Source organism: Periophthalmus magnuspinnatus, chromosome 6 (assembly GCF_009829125.3).
Source record: "Periophthalmus magnuspinnatus isolate fPerMag1 chromosome 6, fPerMag1.2.pri, whole genome shotgun sequence".
Lineage (NCBI taxonomy): Eukaryota > Metazoa > Chordata > Actinopteri > Gobiiformes > Gobiidae > Periophthalmus > Periophthalmus magnuspinnatus.
The window spans coordinates 28,366,865-28,383,790 of record NC_047131.1 but is presented as its reverse complement, the minus strand read 5'-3'; the positions used below and the strand labels follow the sequence as shown (position 1 = coordinate 28,383,790).

The following is a 16,926-nucleotide window of genomic DNA, read 5'->3' as shown; positions in this document are numbered from 1 at the left end:
AGGACAGTTATTATAGCAGTAGCTCAGATGTAATTTGGCTCTTAGCAGTTAAATGCATTTCATTTATTTAACAAGATGCACAATAATTCAAAGTTTTAACCTAACAAAGACAATCTTAATGGTGCCTTATGCAACTTTTCTTGCTTTTGGTCTTGGACATGTTATTATCTTGTCTGGAAAGTTACACATTATCTATCCAATCTTGCAGTTATTAAATTACAGGTGTGAGCTGCCTTTTCATGGGTATGACCTGTAACCTGGGCTGGATTTGTTTAGTGCTATACTGGAACTAGACATGGGATGATATTGAAATTTTGTGTGACAATTATAATGGCTAAAATAATTGCGCTTAACGATTATATCACTATGATTAAAGTTGTTATGGATATGAATAATTATTACTTTAACAGAGAATATTATGGATACACCGGGCCATCAACTGAAATTTGGAGGCCCCCCTGTAATACAAATTCATGAGAAGAGGGTCCAATTCTGGGCCCCTAAGACCCTTGAGCCCCGGACAACAGACCCCTTTGTCCCTCCCTGTTGACTTCCCTGTGGATAAGTCATTTTTTTCAGCACATCCAGGTGATATAATGGTGATTATCTTTGTTGGGGATTATGACGATTATATAAAATGTCCCACGATCGATGATTGTCAACTCTTTTTTTCACGATAAGTGGTATTATTTTTTATTGTCCCATCCCAAACTGGAACATTCTAGACAAAGTAATCCAAAAAACCTCTCCATGGAGTCAAGCAAGTGGTGGACCCTCTACTAGAAAAGTTACATTGTGCTCCATTTAACGTGTATTCAACAGGCTAATCTTCTAGCTGGGTGCTCTAGAGAAGCAACTGCTTCATTAAAGTGTAGCTTAACCTTAAAGGGCCCATATTACGCTATTTTCTGATCTATGTTATAATGTTGTTTCATCATCACAATAATACCTGGAGTTATGTTTTGTTTCATTCACACATATTTAAAACACAAATCCTACATATTCTCTCAAACAGAAAACACTCTGTTCCACCAGGAAGCGCTCCACTGTGTTTTTAAACTCCATACACCTTCACTAGAATCATTTGGATAATTTTAACCTTGTAATTTCCAAACTCCACTGAACTAAATGGTAGGGATTAACTTGAAAACTACCACTGTATGACATCACAAGGTGAGCTTCGGAGATGTAGACAGAGGATTACGCAAACATGTGTAAATGAAACAAGACAAAAGTGCGGCTGTGTTTTTGAGGAGCTAACGACATTATAACACGGATAAAAGCTCACAAGAATACATTTTGTGTAATATGGCACCTTTAAGCTTTATTATTATGTTACTGTTCAAATGAAGCATTACGAAAGGCGACATTGTTGACCTTTAGAAAGTTTCTTTCTCTGAAAATGTTCCCTCTTTATAAATCTTATTACAGTGGTGTTCATTATCAAGACTTCTATCAACTAGTCAGCGAGTCTCTTAAACAAACATTAAATGTCTATGCCATGAGGTAGGGGTCTGCTCATTCCAGACCTATTAGCACGCGTGTGTGTTCTTGGGGATTGTGTGCCGGTTGTTTTTGCCGAGCCTCTTTGTTCCGGGGCACAGAGATTTCACGGTTAGCTCATTAATCATCCTGCTCACGGCACTCATAACAGTCTGGTACAGCTCTGTGGACTGAAGTTGGCAGCCATGCCAGGCCCGGGCCCACTGTCTCACCAGTGTAGTACAGCAAGCACTGGCAAATGACAAGTGCCCATTGGGTGGTTTGGTAGATTGTACTTGTCATGTCTGTTTGTTTAAAAAATCTGCAACGTGGTGAAATAAATTAGATTAACAGATGTTTTCATTAATGTTTTTTGTCTCTCCAGAACAAATAAAAGTGTCTGTTAATGACTTCATTATCAAGGCAGCGGCTGTTACACTCAAAGTAAGTCAAATTTAATTAATCTGTCACACAATCCTCCTTCAATTGTGCAGAGTTGTGAAATGTGTTTGTGTTTCACATAAAGTAGTAAATCTCATTCATCCCATTGAATCTGTTCATTTTGTGGCTCATCCAGTACAGGATTATCAGCGGTTCCCAAACTTTTTCTAGTCATGTCCCTTTGAGAGCTACATTGAGGCACTAATTGTCTCTGGACGCTGCACATAGACCTGTCACGATAATTACTATATTAACTTCATGTGTACTTTTTCTTTGCACTACTTTTTGGTTATTTTTTGGCTGCAGGATAAGACTGAAGTCGCAAAAGGTTGATTTAATAACGCCAATGACTCATTTCACGTGCAAAAAGTATTTCATTCTTCAAGTTTAATTCTGTTATTTATTATTGCAGCTCGTGATTTAAAAAAAAAAAGTACATTTCCAATAGTTTTTTGTGGTTTAAATCTGCTCTTTATTGTGTTAGTGGCAGTACATATCAAAATACAGCTTGTACATCACTCTAAAACACTTAAGACTGGTCTGTGTGATTAAAAACTAAAACTAAAATGAAGACAATCCAAGTCTCTTTGCATCAAATCAGATGTTCCTGCTTGTGTTATAGTGCTGCCAGTGCATTACACGAGGAATGCAGAGCGTAAATGTGCTTTTAAGTCTTACAGTTCAAGAGCAGCATTAATGTCTTATGTGATGTCAGCTCTGTCAAGTTCAGTAAACACAAAGACAGGCACAGTTTTGTTTAGTTTCATCAAAGACTCTTAAGCACACCAAGTGAAATTAGCACTTAACATAACTAAAGCCGTCTTAATGTTGTTTTCTCCATTAGGAAATGCCTGAAGTGAATGTGACGTGGGCGGGGGACGGACCACACGCACTCGACACAATCCACATCTCTATCGCCGTGGCGACAGAGCGAGGCCTCATCACTCCTATCATTAAAGATGCTGCTAGCAAAGGTGTCCAGGAGATTTCAGCTAATGCCAAGGTAAACAGACTTTAGCTCATGACAGGCTTGTTTTCAGCAGACAGCAGTGACTACACATAACAAACTGTGGTTATAAGATCTCAGGAAAATGATTATTTATGACATTAAAATGGTAAAAAAAAAGTCTGCATTTTGAATTTGAAACTGTCACATTACAGTATAACAAATGTTGCTGTTTTAGTATGTCGTGTCTGTTTACGCCTAAAAATTTAAATGCTATGCACCGATAAAACATCATTGGATTCACCACATGTATAAAACTAAATAAAATAAAATGCCTGACACCTCTGGGTCAAGTACAGAATGCAGGGTTTTCACTTTAACGTTGCATATCTGTGCCTCCAAATACAAAGTAAACCTGTCCAAATTAAATATTACTTTGACGATTGACGATTGTAATATTGATTTTATGAAGAATTTCAAAATTTGGTCCAACATTAGAGTTAAGATGCATCAGTTGGAAGTATTAAATAGACTCTGCATTGTTATGTGTTAAGGTACATATTATGTGTTTTTTGAATATTGCAAACCTGAAGAATACCCAGTCATTATGGTAAAAGGTCAGATGCCATTTTTCCCTCAGTTTTATTCAAAAATTGTACTGTTAAAGGTCCTATATTATGCATAACTGGACTCTTGTGAGCTTTAAGACGTGTTACCTCCTCAAAAACACACTTGAAGTTGCACTTTGTTTCATTCACACATGTTTGAGTAACACTTTATTATTAGTCTGTCTACATTTCCAAAGCTAAATGCTCTGTTCCACCTTGTGATGTCATGAAGCAGTAGTTTTCAAATTAATAGCTGTTTTTTACCTTTATTTCAGTAGAGATTGAACATTCATTTTCCAAAAGATTCTAGCTCATACAACAAACCTAACAACTGCCCTATGTAACTTCCTTCTTTTGGGGTTAAGGTACATACTACGTGTTTGTTGTTGTTTGTAAACCTGCAGAGCATACCACATTAGACATGTCCTGGCTCCTGTAGAGAACTGGTTGGATATGCTGGCCTGTGTTTTTGGCTTTGTTGGTCTCAGCTGTTAGCAGCCACATATGGAGCAGAAAGCAGCAATTGTCGTCTCTTTATCCTGCACACACAGCAGCTGGGGACTGGCACTTATTACACACATGAACTCTAAATGTAATGGCTTCCACATTCCAAAGCGCATGGCCTATAGGGTACAGTAGACTGCATAATTTGTATCTCGTGCCTCATTTCTGGCCCGGGAATGAACGAGAATAGAAAGTAATTTGTTGTGTTATTTGTTTCAATATGCTGTGTGTCATTAAGCTAATAGTGCTATAACCGTGGAACAGTTTACCCCAGCATATCAGAGCTGCTCTCTCTCTAGAGTCGGATAAATCTGCTCTTAAGACACATTTCTTTGCTTTGGCTTTTAATACAAATAATTATGTATTAGGCCTGTTTGCTTGTTTTTATATGCAGGAGTCATGCTAAAATGCTAAAATTTCAAATCAAACTTGACTTCGATACTATGGAATAGACAGTAGAATGTCATTTTCAACCATAAATAATAGTACTTTCTTTTATATTACCATGTGGTCTTACATCTGTGTAATCGCTTAGTGGTTCTGGGTTCCATCGAGTTTCATGGATTTATACTTTTCTATGTGATCTTATACTTGTTCTGATACTTACAGAATAAAATGAGTCTAAAGCTAGTCAGAAAAGGTTCATTTCTGTCCTGTGAATGTGTCTTTTTTAGTATCGACATCTCATTTTTAGTATCGATATTTAGTTTTGACGCCAGTTTTAGTATCAAATAGCGTCTGATTTTTGATACTTTTGACAACCCTAATCTAATCTTTGCTTTTCTTTGCTTTTTTTTTACCATTTATTGTCCATGATATTGACATAACTTCTCTGTCAACACTGCTATTTTTCTCAATTAGGCTTGAATGTACCGGGACACATATAAGATGCATGTAGAAGAGGCACAATGGGTATTAGCTTAAAACAGGGGTGTCAAACTCAATTTCAAAAACGGTTTGTCTCAAATTTGCAAAGATATAAAAAAATATGTTTGTGTAACTGCGTAACTCCTGATAAACTGACATTCATAAATTTAAATTTACCTTGTCGCGGGCCACATAAAATGACACGGCGGGCCACATTTGGCGCCCGGGCCTTGAGTTTGACACATCTGGATTAAAACAACTGATGGGGAAAAACATCTCAATTGTGTCTGTCTCTCCTCTAAAAAAAAATAAAATAAAAACAATCCATCCATCGCTCTTTTATGTGAGGGGAAAAAGCAATTATTACATTTTGTCACACTTGCAACGAGCTAATTCTTCATGCAAGTTTTAATTGGGCTGGAGTTAAAATGGACATGCAATATGGATGAGCTAAAAGGTCACTCGACTCCATTTGATAATAATAGTGCATCAGTCTGTTTATCCCTTTCCCAAAATGCTGAGCACCATCTGACAGCATCGCATTGTCATCCAAACTGACTCACTCTTGGCTTTTCCACATCGGTGCCAGTTTTGTGATAACCTTTTGAGCATATTTATATTGGCAAACCATTACAATGAGATTATTTATTTTTTGCTGATTCCAAGCCTAAATTTGGGTTTTGTTTTCTTGACTTCCATGGTAACCGGTTACTCATATTTTTCCACTACCAGACACCACCATTACCAAACGACTGATGCAACGTGTCATGCTCTAGTTGTTTATGGATTCACCAAAGCTGCCTCTGATAACATGTCTCAAAGTGCTCTGCTTCGCATTTGGGTGTTGTCTATTCCCTTCCCTCATTCTGACAGTCCACACTCGGCTGGTTTCCATTTAACTCATTGCTGTGGGTTGAGGGGGAAGTTGCCTGGTTAAGTTTTGAGTTGGTTTTTTTTGGTAAGTAGTTGTAAAGTTTAAGAACAATGTACAAAAAACATCACTCCTTAACCAAATTTGTGTGAAAACATGTAAATAAATAAGCTGTCTATTCAAATTAATCCATTATTTATCTGTGAATCGTCTAGACATAAAGAAATACCATGGCTACTCTCTATAGATGCTATCCCAGACTAATTAAGTATATGATTGTTAAGCGATGATGGCACTTCTGGGTCCAACCGGCAACTTCACAGCTGATCTTTTGCTTTATTTTGTTCCCTATTCATCAAACCAGAGACAATTACCTTTCAAAGTACCTTTTAAACAAAACGTATGCCATCCATCCATTTTCTTCTGCTTATCCAGGGCTGTACCAAAGGGAGCAGCCGTGTAAGCAGGGACTCCCAGACTTGACTCACCCCAGACGCTTCCTCTTGCTCCAGAGAGAGATAGTCCTTCCATTGTGTCCTGGGTCTTCCCCTTTTATGACTCATTATAGATTCAGACTAATTACTTCAGTGTTGCATTCGGGTATTTAATCATTTCAGCTCATGTTTTCTTTAAATATTCGTATTTAGATATTTGTTTTTGGGAATAATTCTGCTTTATGTTTTGATTTCATCGTGTCTATATTTATGTCAACAATATATCGCACTTAAAAATTTGTTTTCCTGACAGGCCTACAGTCACAGCTAATATTATTTTAGCCTAGTCAAGCTTTGTGAGATGTGTTGTTGTTAAAAAAAAAGAGGAAATTATAAACCTTTGTTTGTTGTTTTGAATCAGCTGATGGACCTGGAAGTGACATCACACAATTTCCAACACAACTCTATACGTTACCAATGACATTTTTTGTAAACTGACAAACAATTGTTTATTTATTTAGGTTTTTTTTTTTGTTCTTTCTTCTTGCAGACCTTAGCTCAAAAGGCCAGAGACGGCAAACTCCTACCAGAAGAATACCAGGGAGGTTCATTCAGGTAATTCTTTCATTGTTTATCTGCTCTGTTTTTGCATAACCATTACCAAGAGATAAATAGGCACTTGGAATAAATATCCACTTTTACGACTTCATTTTGGCTTATGCTGCATTTTATTCCAGCCCAAGTGAGACACAGACATCAGTTACAGTGCCATCAGTTGGAAAAGAAGAAGGCAGGCGTTTCAACTCATTAGAATTAATAGCATCATTTGGACTTGAATGGGGTTTCTGTGTCAGGCAGAGGCGATGATTTCTTATGGAGATGTGCCTTTTTGTCCTCAAGGGAACGTATGCGCACTTCTGATCTATTCAGTCATCAGTCCCCCGGGTTATGATTCTCATTAAGGTGAACAGCAGACATGAGCTCCAGGGTCAGACTTACTTACCTCATATACACTTATGTTCAGCTCGTACGTGGAGTGTTTTCAGGGTACACGAAGCAACTTTATAGTATTCACTTGCCAGCTCTTTCACTAGTGTGTCAGTGTAGTAGTAGTAGTAGTAGTAGGGATGCACCGATACAATACTGTCCATTATAAGGTCTTACCATAGACTGTATATATAAATGGACATAGCTAACCTGGGCACGCTTCCAGCTCCATCGACTCCAATTCACTTTCTATTGAAAAGCTGTCGGCCCTCTCTCTGTAACTGCTGCTGTCAGGCTTGTCGTTTTGGTCTTAAAATGTCCATATTAACCCGTTCTATGCGATCCTGGCATTTTTTTAGTGCTAAACGCCCGCTCCATGCTAAACCAGCGGCGCAGGCGTTACCTTCAACAGCCTCGCTCCAGATAGCAACTCCTTTTTGGTTTCTATGATATTCGCAGTTGGAATTCCAAATATGGCATTGGCCTCTATGACTCCGATGAGCCGAACGCTGTGGGTGACGTCACACTTCCTTTGTCCACGTCTTTATATGGGACTTACCCGAAACAAAATGTATGAGTACTATTACCAGAATATTGGTTCTGGTTTAGCCGTATTAATGAATATTATTGGACTACTGATCCTCTTTGGCTTGGTGTTACATTTTAGTACTGGTCGTTGTTGGCCCATAATGCCTTGTAATTATAATCATAAAATGCTGTCTCAAAGGTACTTGTTGGACAAATACCAGTTGCATTACATATTTGGATTGGTTTTGTGGTGGTCGGTTGTGTGTGGAAAAAATATCTGTTATCAGTTACGGGTGAAGCCGATTTAGGTACTGAAAATTTTCAAAAGTGTCCATGGATTTTTTTTTTCCTTTTAGTCCTTAAGGGTCCTATATTATGCTAAACTGACTCCTGAGCTTTTAGCCATGCTGTTAACTCCTCAAACATAGCTGGAGTTGTGATTTGTTTCATTCACACATGTTTGAGTAACACCTTATTATTAGTCTGTCTACATCTCCAAAGCTCAAAATGCTCCGTTCCACCTTGTGATGTCACAAAGTGGTAGTTTTTAACAGCTACATTTACCTTTATTTCAGTAGAGATTGGCAATTCCAGGGCTGAAACCATCTAAATGATTCTAGTGAAAGTGCGTGGAGTTTAAAAACACAGTGGAGCACTTCCTGTATTACCACATGATGACATCACAAGGTGGAACAGAGTGTTTTCTGTTTGAGAGAAGAACTCAGCGTAAATATACAGGGTTTGTGCGTTAAATGTGTGAAACAAAACAAAACTGCAGGTATGTTTGTGATAAGGAAACAACAAAATAACAGATCAGAAAGTCGTGTAATATGGGGCCTTTTAAGTCTGACATAATCCTATTAACAACAGATTTTAGTCGTTGAGCTTCATTCATAAGCAGATAAAAGCTAATGATGTCTGGTAAAGTTATTATCGTGTTTCTTGGCAATTTTCCAAACTTACAGCAGCACAACTACAATATACTTTAATCCAAACTCTCTTTCTCCTTTACTTTTTATCCCCCTCTGTAGCATATCTAACCTGGGCATGTTCGGCATCAGCGGCTTCAGCGCCGTGATCAACCCCCCTCAGGCCTGTATCCTCGCCGTGGGGACGTCCAGGAAGGAACTGCAGCTGAGCGAGGACCACCAGAGCGTCCAGACCCGGCAGCTCATGACCGTTACACTGTCCAGCGACGGACGACTGGTGGATGATGAATTGGCCTCACGCTTTCTCGATAAGTTCAGAGCCAACCTGGAGCAACCTCAACGCATGGCACTGGCGTAAACGGAAAAATCGTGACAAGGAATTGAAAACTTCCTAACATGGCCTATCTACTGTAGTACAAGCTCATGCAGAAAGTATGTTTATTCATGGTTTTTAGCTTCCTGTTCTATTTCGAGAGCTCATATTATGCTATTTCTGATGTTATAACGTTATTTCCTCTGGAGTCGTGTTTTGTTTCCTTCACACGTTTAACACTCAAACCCCGGCTGAGTTCTTGCGGAACAGAAAACACTCCACTTCGTGATGTCATGTGGTAAAACAGAAAGTGCTCAAGTCTGTTTTTAACCTCCCTATACCTTCACTAGAATCATTTGGATAATTTCAGCCCTGGAATTGCCCATCTCTACTGAATTAAATGTAAAAGGTAGTTGTTAAGCTGAAAATTTCCACTTCATGACATCACAAGGTGGAACAGAGCATTTTGAGTTTGGAGTAATCCTGCGTTATTAGTCTGTCTTCATCTCCAAACATGTGTGAATGAAACAAAACACAGCTCCAGGTTTGTTTTTGATGAAATAACAGCATTATAACATGGCTTAACACTCCTAAGAATCAGTTTTGTACAATATAGGACCGTTAACATTTCGAGAATTGTGTTTTGAATCGTTAATCGCAATTTTTTCCATCATTCTAAAACCAGTGGATAGCCATGTTTTTACTACATGATTATAATAACAGAAATTCAGTTTGGAAAGGCGGGCTTGTTCCTGTTGTCATTTGAAAGGCATGTCTGTGAAGTTTTCTATCCAATCCTCCGTAACTGCACAAGCAGAAATTGTAGTTATTTTTGGGATTCTTGTTAACGTTTTATCACTGTTAAACCGCTTTAGGAAGGGAATCAAAACATTTTAACATTTCACTCAAGTTCGATGGACAGCACAGATGCATAGTAAATGTGTTAAAAGGTCCATGTATGCATAGCCAGGCCCTGGGATAGTTATTTATAAAAACGTATGCTTTTGGCTATCTGTGCAGTTGTCAGCCTCTGCGGTGGAGGCAGTGAGTTGGTGTAAAAACGTTCAACATTCGGGCCGAGTTGCCAAATGATATGTTGTATAGCATTTTTGGTGTGTATATATAGTCCTTAAACTGTTAATGCACTTACAAAACTCTATGTTATCTTTGTCCACTTACTATTTATTACTGAAATCAGAGCTTTTAAGTGCAGAAGACATTAAATCGGAAACCTAATTGGCGCTTTACTAACAACGTAACATCCAAAAAAGTATTTCCAGTTTTACAGTGATTCAGTGACATGCCAATAAAACACTATCCAACTTTATTCATGCTTTTTTTTATCTTTAATTCCATCAAAATTACATATGAAGGATTTCAGAGCTTGACTGTTTAATTAGTCTAAATGTGTTGCATAATCATTTCATAAAATCTTAACAGGATATTTTGCTAGACTGAGTATGCAGGTCAGTCTTTGCTGGCAGATGTGTAGTTGCTGTAAGCTCAGGCAGAACAGATGTTGAGTCATGTACAAGAAACAATGCTGGAGCTTAACCAACACATCTCTACATTATCACAGTGTTTAATAGGAGAAGGCTGCAACATAAAGGTCACCCACTGTTTTGTAGACCGGGCAACGCAGTTTGTTTTACAATGTTTACTTTTCATTTTCACCTCATTCATTCTCTGCGCTGGACGGTTGTCACAAGTATATTTACCCAGATACTAATTGATGTGAAAACTGGTACATGTTTTGTTTTGATACTGAAAAATGACGTACAAATTAGGAAATGTAATCATGTGAACAGTTTTGAATATCTGAAGTAGTACCCAAAAGTCACTGACAGTTGAAAAAAATCCATAATCTTTTGTTTCTATATGTTTCTGTTATTTTTTCAGAGCATTTAGAACGACCCTTCCGACATTAATCTGAGCAAATACAGCACCGAGGAACGAACCCTCATTGTACAGTGGTACTTTGAGTCACGTGGGTCAAATTCACAAACGCAGCGGTGTTACGTCGACATTTTAATACCAGAGATGCCCCGAGCGTAAATGTCATTAATGGAATAATAAGTGGTTTTCAAAGACAGGGGGCTGTATGTGATCTCCACAGACCAGACTAGTCCCGATTTCTTCCTGTGGGGCGATCTTAAAGAAAAGGTGTTTGTTAATAAACATCAGACAATAAACAACTTAAAATGTAATATCGAGGATCAAATAAGAGCCATAAGCCCGGAAATGCTTTAAAATGTTATGTAAAGTGTGTTGGATCGGGCTGTTCAGGGCGAAACCGAAAATGGTGCACGCATTAATTCCCCTAGTTTAAGTAGTGTTAAGTTCAAGTGTAAGTGAACAATTATAACCGTATATATTGCAAACAATCTCGGAAGGTTCAGTTTACCTACTGCTAAAATTTGGTGAGTTTAACTTAACAATTGTAGGAGCTATTGAAGATTTAAAAGTGTCAGTGACTTTTGGGCCACACTGTATAAGACCACATGGCAATACTCAAGAAACTACCATCATTTTGTGTTTTCGATCACATTCCACTGTCTAAAAAAAAGTTAGGATCTTTTAGAGTTATTTTTAGTATTAGTGTGGTATCAGAAACTATATATATTAGATTTTTTTGCCCATGCCTAAGCAGAACTAAAAGGATCCAGTGAGTAATAAGTGATCATCTTTCCGCAAGACATAAGGCGTTACTACTGCAACTTAAACATTTCCACATACGTGTCATGATTTTTATCAGCCCAGAATCTTGCACCATTTCCATATCTTTGTCACCCACACCTCTGAATACGCAGATGCAGAAATAAATAGTGTTTTTTATTATAATGTCTTTCAATCTAAAGTTTGTTCAGGGTTAGCTGCACACAGTATTATTACAAACCCACAACTTTTTCCTCCTTTCTATTTTACGTCTCACTCATCTCTTTGTCTCGTCTCTATTTTTCCGGGACATTTCTTTCTGGTTGCTCTGGTATCAAATAAAGATGTGTGTACTCTGTGCTAAGTGGGGCCATATAATGAATGTAGCAGACACAGAAGGTGAGTGTGGATTACAGGCAGACCTCAGATGTACTCGCTGACAGATGGGTTACCACGGAGACGCAAGGTACATCCACATAAAAGTACGCTGCCCTTTAACACAGCCAGCCTAGTGCACATGGAAACTTTATTATTGTTTTTATATGTACCGAATCGGTTTGTGATAGAGGAAAATCAGATGTTGGTAGACGAGAATGAACAGAATGAAGCGTGAAGAATCTAAATGTGTGTAAATTAATATCAGTGTGTGGGCATGTGATGTGTTTGCAACATAAAAAAGTGTGAAAATCTGACAGGAAGGAAATATTCAAATATAAAGATCGACTGATAAGCAAATTAAACCAGCACCGTAGAACTTTCCGGTCGTGGCACCTGCATGATTCTAGGGAAACCGAAATTAGCTGAAGAGATTACTTAAATACACTTTCACAGCAAAATTGTCTGGATTTAGATTCCAGATTGCTGTGGCATTTCTGTGTGGAGTTTGCATCTTCTCCCTGTCTCCAGGTGGGAACATAGACTGTATATAAATGGACATAGCTAACCTGCTAGCCGCCGCGTTCCAAATAAGATGAGAGCATGGGCGCGCTTCCGACTCCATCAAATCTGGCTCTATTTGACTTAACTTTGAAAATGTGTCGCCTCTTTCCATAACTGCTGCAGTGAGGCTCGTTATTTTGGTTGGCTTGAAATGTCCGTATTAACCCACTGGACGTGATGCAAAACTGCGAGACAGTTTTATTTCATCATTTTGTCCTTAATCAAGATATGAACATTAATAACAGTCAAATCAGGCGCCTTCTTTTCCCGATGTCGCTCCTGCTAGCGGAAGGCGTGTTACCTTCAACAGCCTCGCTCCAGATCGACTCTTGGGGGTCAGAACTTTGCTTCAAATTCGCTTCTATAACGGCTGGACTTGCTGAGTTTCATTTGACCCAAGTCGATACTGGCTTGGTCCACGTCTTTATACAGTTAATGATGAGAACACTGATTTCTACCATCAAACTAAAGCAGGACTAGAACAGCATTTTAGGTCTATCTTGCCGTTTAATCCAAGATCTTGGCACAAAATTTCAAAACTGGGTTCCCTTATGCTGGACTGCTGTTATCCATTGCACCTGCCAGATTTTCCAGGCGTGGGTTACTGGTTGAAGTATGCAAAATGCGAGTAATTTTCCTATTATAATTATTAAAATCTGAAGTGACATAATCATAGTCCAAAGTGTAGTTTCAGTTTTTCTTGTGGAGAAATAGGAAAATTTAATCATTTTTGGTGATTTTTTTTTTTTTTTTTTTTCTTGCAACTGGTTTTCTTTTGAGGACCCAGACAGTAACCATGACAACCAAGCTCTTAGCCCGAAGAGGTCCCTGAGGTTAGTGTCCTCTACTTTTTCACTTTCATTGCTTAACCAGCCAGAATAGTTTCTTCATCATAAATAAAACATGTTTATGAAAAAAAAGAAACATATTTTCTGAAGTTGTCAAACACAACTAGGCCTATGTCCTTCGAAAAATCACCTCGACCACTGGACCAAAACACAATCCTGACATTTTTCTGGCTTTTCTGGACATGGATTGACATTTACAACACCCTGACTCTACCCAGAAATCTTGTTATGTGAAGCCGCTGGATAAGGCAGCCAGGAGACAACACAAATCTGATTTATTCCCACCGAGGTTTTGATGAACTGACTGGAGAGATATTGTGGAGGGCCACGGGTACCAGCGGAGGCCGGGCTCATGGACACGCAGCGTGAAGCGGGACGGAGGCAGTTGCTATGGCGACGGGAGTGGGAGCTCTCACTTGTTTTCCGGCGATATTTGGATGTCCTTGAGATACGCTGTTTGATGTGTTTGATACCGGATGCCCGAGAGCTTTCAATAACAGAAATGTGTTTGTGATGCGCCGGTGCATCCGACAAAGAAGAGGAAGCTGTTGACTGTCAAAAGTGGAACGTTTAGCTCCGCACAATGCCGGCTTTATCAAATGATGCAATTCTATCTACTTTGGGTGTGATGCTGGACACACCTGTGATTGCAAAACAGCAGGGCAAACTCTTTGAGACGTATTGAAAACGATTTACTCTCACTGTGAGCAAAATCGATGCAATATATGGATTTCACAAAAGGAAAGGGATTTCTGAGAGAAGCTACGCTGCTATAGATATAGAAATTAACTTCTCAATGGTTAAAACATCTGACTTTCCAAAAATGAACCAGGTAAACAAACACCCCAGTTTGAGAACCAACACAAAAATCTGTCAGTTTGATTTGCTCATGTTTGGAAGTCTGTACCATTGAGGTGCCAGCTAACTCTAAAGATGTTTGTTTCATCATACCATACACAGAGATAGCTCCTACATGTATTCAGAGAACCCTAAAAACTAAAAAGTCTCAGTGACTTAAACACATCATAACCAGCGTGTTTGTTTAAGTCCAACCTGCTCATACTGACATTGGCAAGACTTCATCCATACTGAATATTTGAAAGTAGTGTTTGAGTGACTGTAAGAGACCACTGCTGTAGATTGACAGCGACACTTCTGTAAGTCAATGAATAATGACTGATAGAACTGTAGTACTTGGAAAGGCAAGTTTATTTATATAGCACAATTCATACACAAAGTAATTCAAAGTGCTTTACCGAATAAAAAGGACATTAAAATCATACAAATCAAAACATAAATAATCACAAATAATCATCATAAAATTTGCATTAAAAGACAAGAGTGCAGAATAAAAACCTTTCAGTCGTATGCACAGCTAAACAGAGAAACAGAAACATCTTCAGGAAGACTGTTCCAGGTTTTAGCTGTATAAAACTCAAACACTGATTCTCCATGTTTAGTCCTGACTCTTGCACCAGCAGGAGGTCGGTCCCTGAAGTCCTCAGAGTGTGAGATGTTCATGTGGCTCATGTGGGAGATGTTCTTTGGTGCTGGTCCATGGAGAGACTTGTTCACAAACAGAGCTGCTTCAAAGTCTATTCTCTGAGCCACAGGAGCCAGAGACCTGAGCACAGGACTTATGTGCTCGTACTTCCTGGTTCTAGTCAGGACCCGAGCAGCAGCGTTCTGGATGTACTGTTCTGTCTTAAGGCTCGTTTGGAGAGGCCAGTGAGCAGGACGTTACAGTCGTCTAACCTACTGGAGACAAATGCATGGATAAGTCTCTCTAAGTCTGGTTTTGACAGTTTACCTTTGATTTTTGCAATGTTTTTAGGTGGTAAAAAGCTGCAGATGTTATTGATTTGATGTGGCTGTTAAAGTTCAAGTCTGAGTCCATTACTACCCCTAAATTTCTAGCCTGATTTGAAGGTTTTACAGAGAGAGACTGGAGGTGACTGCTGACACTTTCTCTATGTTTCTATGGCCAAAGATGATGACTTCAGTCTTGTCTGAGTTTAGCTGGAGAACGTTGTTTCACATCCACACACTGATCTGTTGGATGCAGTGACAGAGTGAATCCACTGGTTCATATTCACCTGCTGCACTGAGACATAGACCTGAGTGTCATCTGCAGAGTTGTGGTAGGACACAGTGGTAGTACTTAGAGATGTTTGTCCAGTCGTAAAGCGCAATAAAAATACATTTAATTTTGTTCATCTTTATTTACAGATGAAGAGCCCAATGAGAGCACTCAGACTCTCCTTTACATGGGCGCCCGGTTTAAATTACAGAACAAAACAAACAAAAAACATCATTATTAAACTGCATTAGTGGCACCAACGTATCCAGTTTTGCATGTCCTTTTAGAGAAGCAACAAAACCCATGTCAGTTTTAGTTTTAGACTTAGACAATCACGAGATCTTGTATTAAAAGTTTCTGTATCAAAGTTCAATGTTCTCTTCAGATCGCGATGACCAAAACCTACTTCTTCATAGAACGTGCAGTGATGGGTTTTAAATTGTTATGAAACGAAGGGCTGAGTAAAAGTGTGAATCTAAAAGTTTCAAAGCAGAGACTGAAATCTGCAAGTAGATTATCTCTCTATAATCGAGTACAGAAAAGAAAGTTGCTTCTTGAACACTTTCTTTCCTGTAATTAAACGGGATACAAGATTTACTTCTATAATAAAACACGATTCCGAGATTTGTATTTTAAAGGATACGTTTTCGACAAACCAAAACCCAAGATTGAGAAAGGTATTGTTCTTCATGACTCACACCCGAACCACAGCTTGAGAACCACTGCATTATCACATCTGACCAAAGTAAACCTTCTTTTAAGCGACAACAGTAGAACACGCAGTTGCCCAAATTACAGTCATTTGGGATTTTTGTCAGCCCAGCCTTTTTTCTTGTGATGCTCAGAATGCCATGTAAACTTCAAACATTGTTGACAGGATTTCCTCTGCTCTAAACGTCTGCTTTCTGTTCTCTGTGTGGGCAACTGTCTACGTGCACCAACTCATTAACCTGACACAACACAAACTGAAATGTAAAATGCCTACGATGATTTTCCAAACCTCACAAGGAGGGCAAGAGCTTGTAACTCGATGGCAGAGATCGTCAAAAATCATCAAAAACGTCGAACCCTGACATATTCGTTTGGTGTTTTTGTAAGATTTTCAAAGTCCTTTCAACTGACAACAATCACCCTTTGGAGCTGAATAATGGCACCACTTTCGGAGGCTGTTTTGGACAAAATGAAATCACTTTTGTTTTCTTTGTGCTGATAGAAAAGACATTGAACTTCGCGTCAGTTTTTTGTTTCATGCGGCCAGCCCGGTAATTAAACCATAAACCAGGTCAACAAATCTGCGATCTGAGGGTTTATTAGCAAATTCTTCCAATTAAACCAAGCCGCTCTCCAGATCAATTCTAATCTAACGAGTTTAAACTACAGCGTCGCGAGGTCACATGAACCCAGCTTATAAATCAAAACACGTGGAAATGATTACTAATTTGATTCATGCTCGTTCCTGATAGTAAGATGTGGGTTCACTGTGGGTGAGTGGAC

At 38.8% G+C, this 16,926-nt stretch overlaps 1 protein-coding gene across 1 annotated transcript in view; it reads left to right on the top strand.

Annotated features, from left to right (window-relative positions):
• The window catches only part of pdhx (pyruvate dehydrogenase complex component X), a 37,343-nt gene extending 27,106 nt beyond the window's left edge, over positions 1 to 10,237 (top strand). The window contains exons 10-13 of the mRNA XM_055222231.1: positions 1,868 to 1,926; positions 2,768 to 2,926; positions 6,704 to 6,768; positions 8,700 to 10,237. Of these exons, the coding sequence (XP_055078206.1) occupies positions 1,868 to 1,926; positions 2,768 to 2,926; positions 6,704 to 6,768; positions 8,700 to 8,955 (539 nt within the window). The 3' untranslated portion in view covers positions 8,956 to 10,237. The remainder of the gene's footprint in view (positions 1 to 1,867; positions 1,927 to 2,767; positions 2,927 to 6,703; positions 6,769 to 8,699) is intronic.
• The last annotated feature ends 6,689 nt before the right edge of the window (positions 10,238 to 16,926 follow it).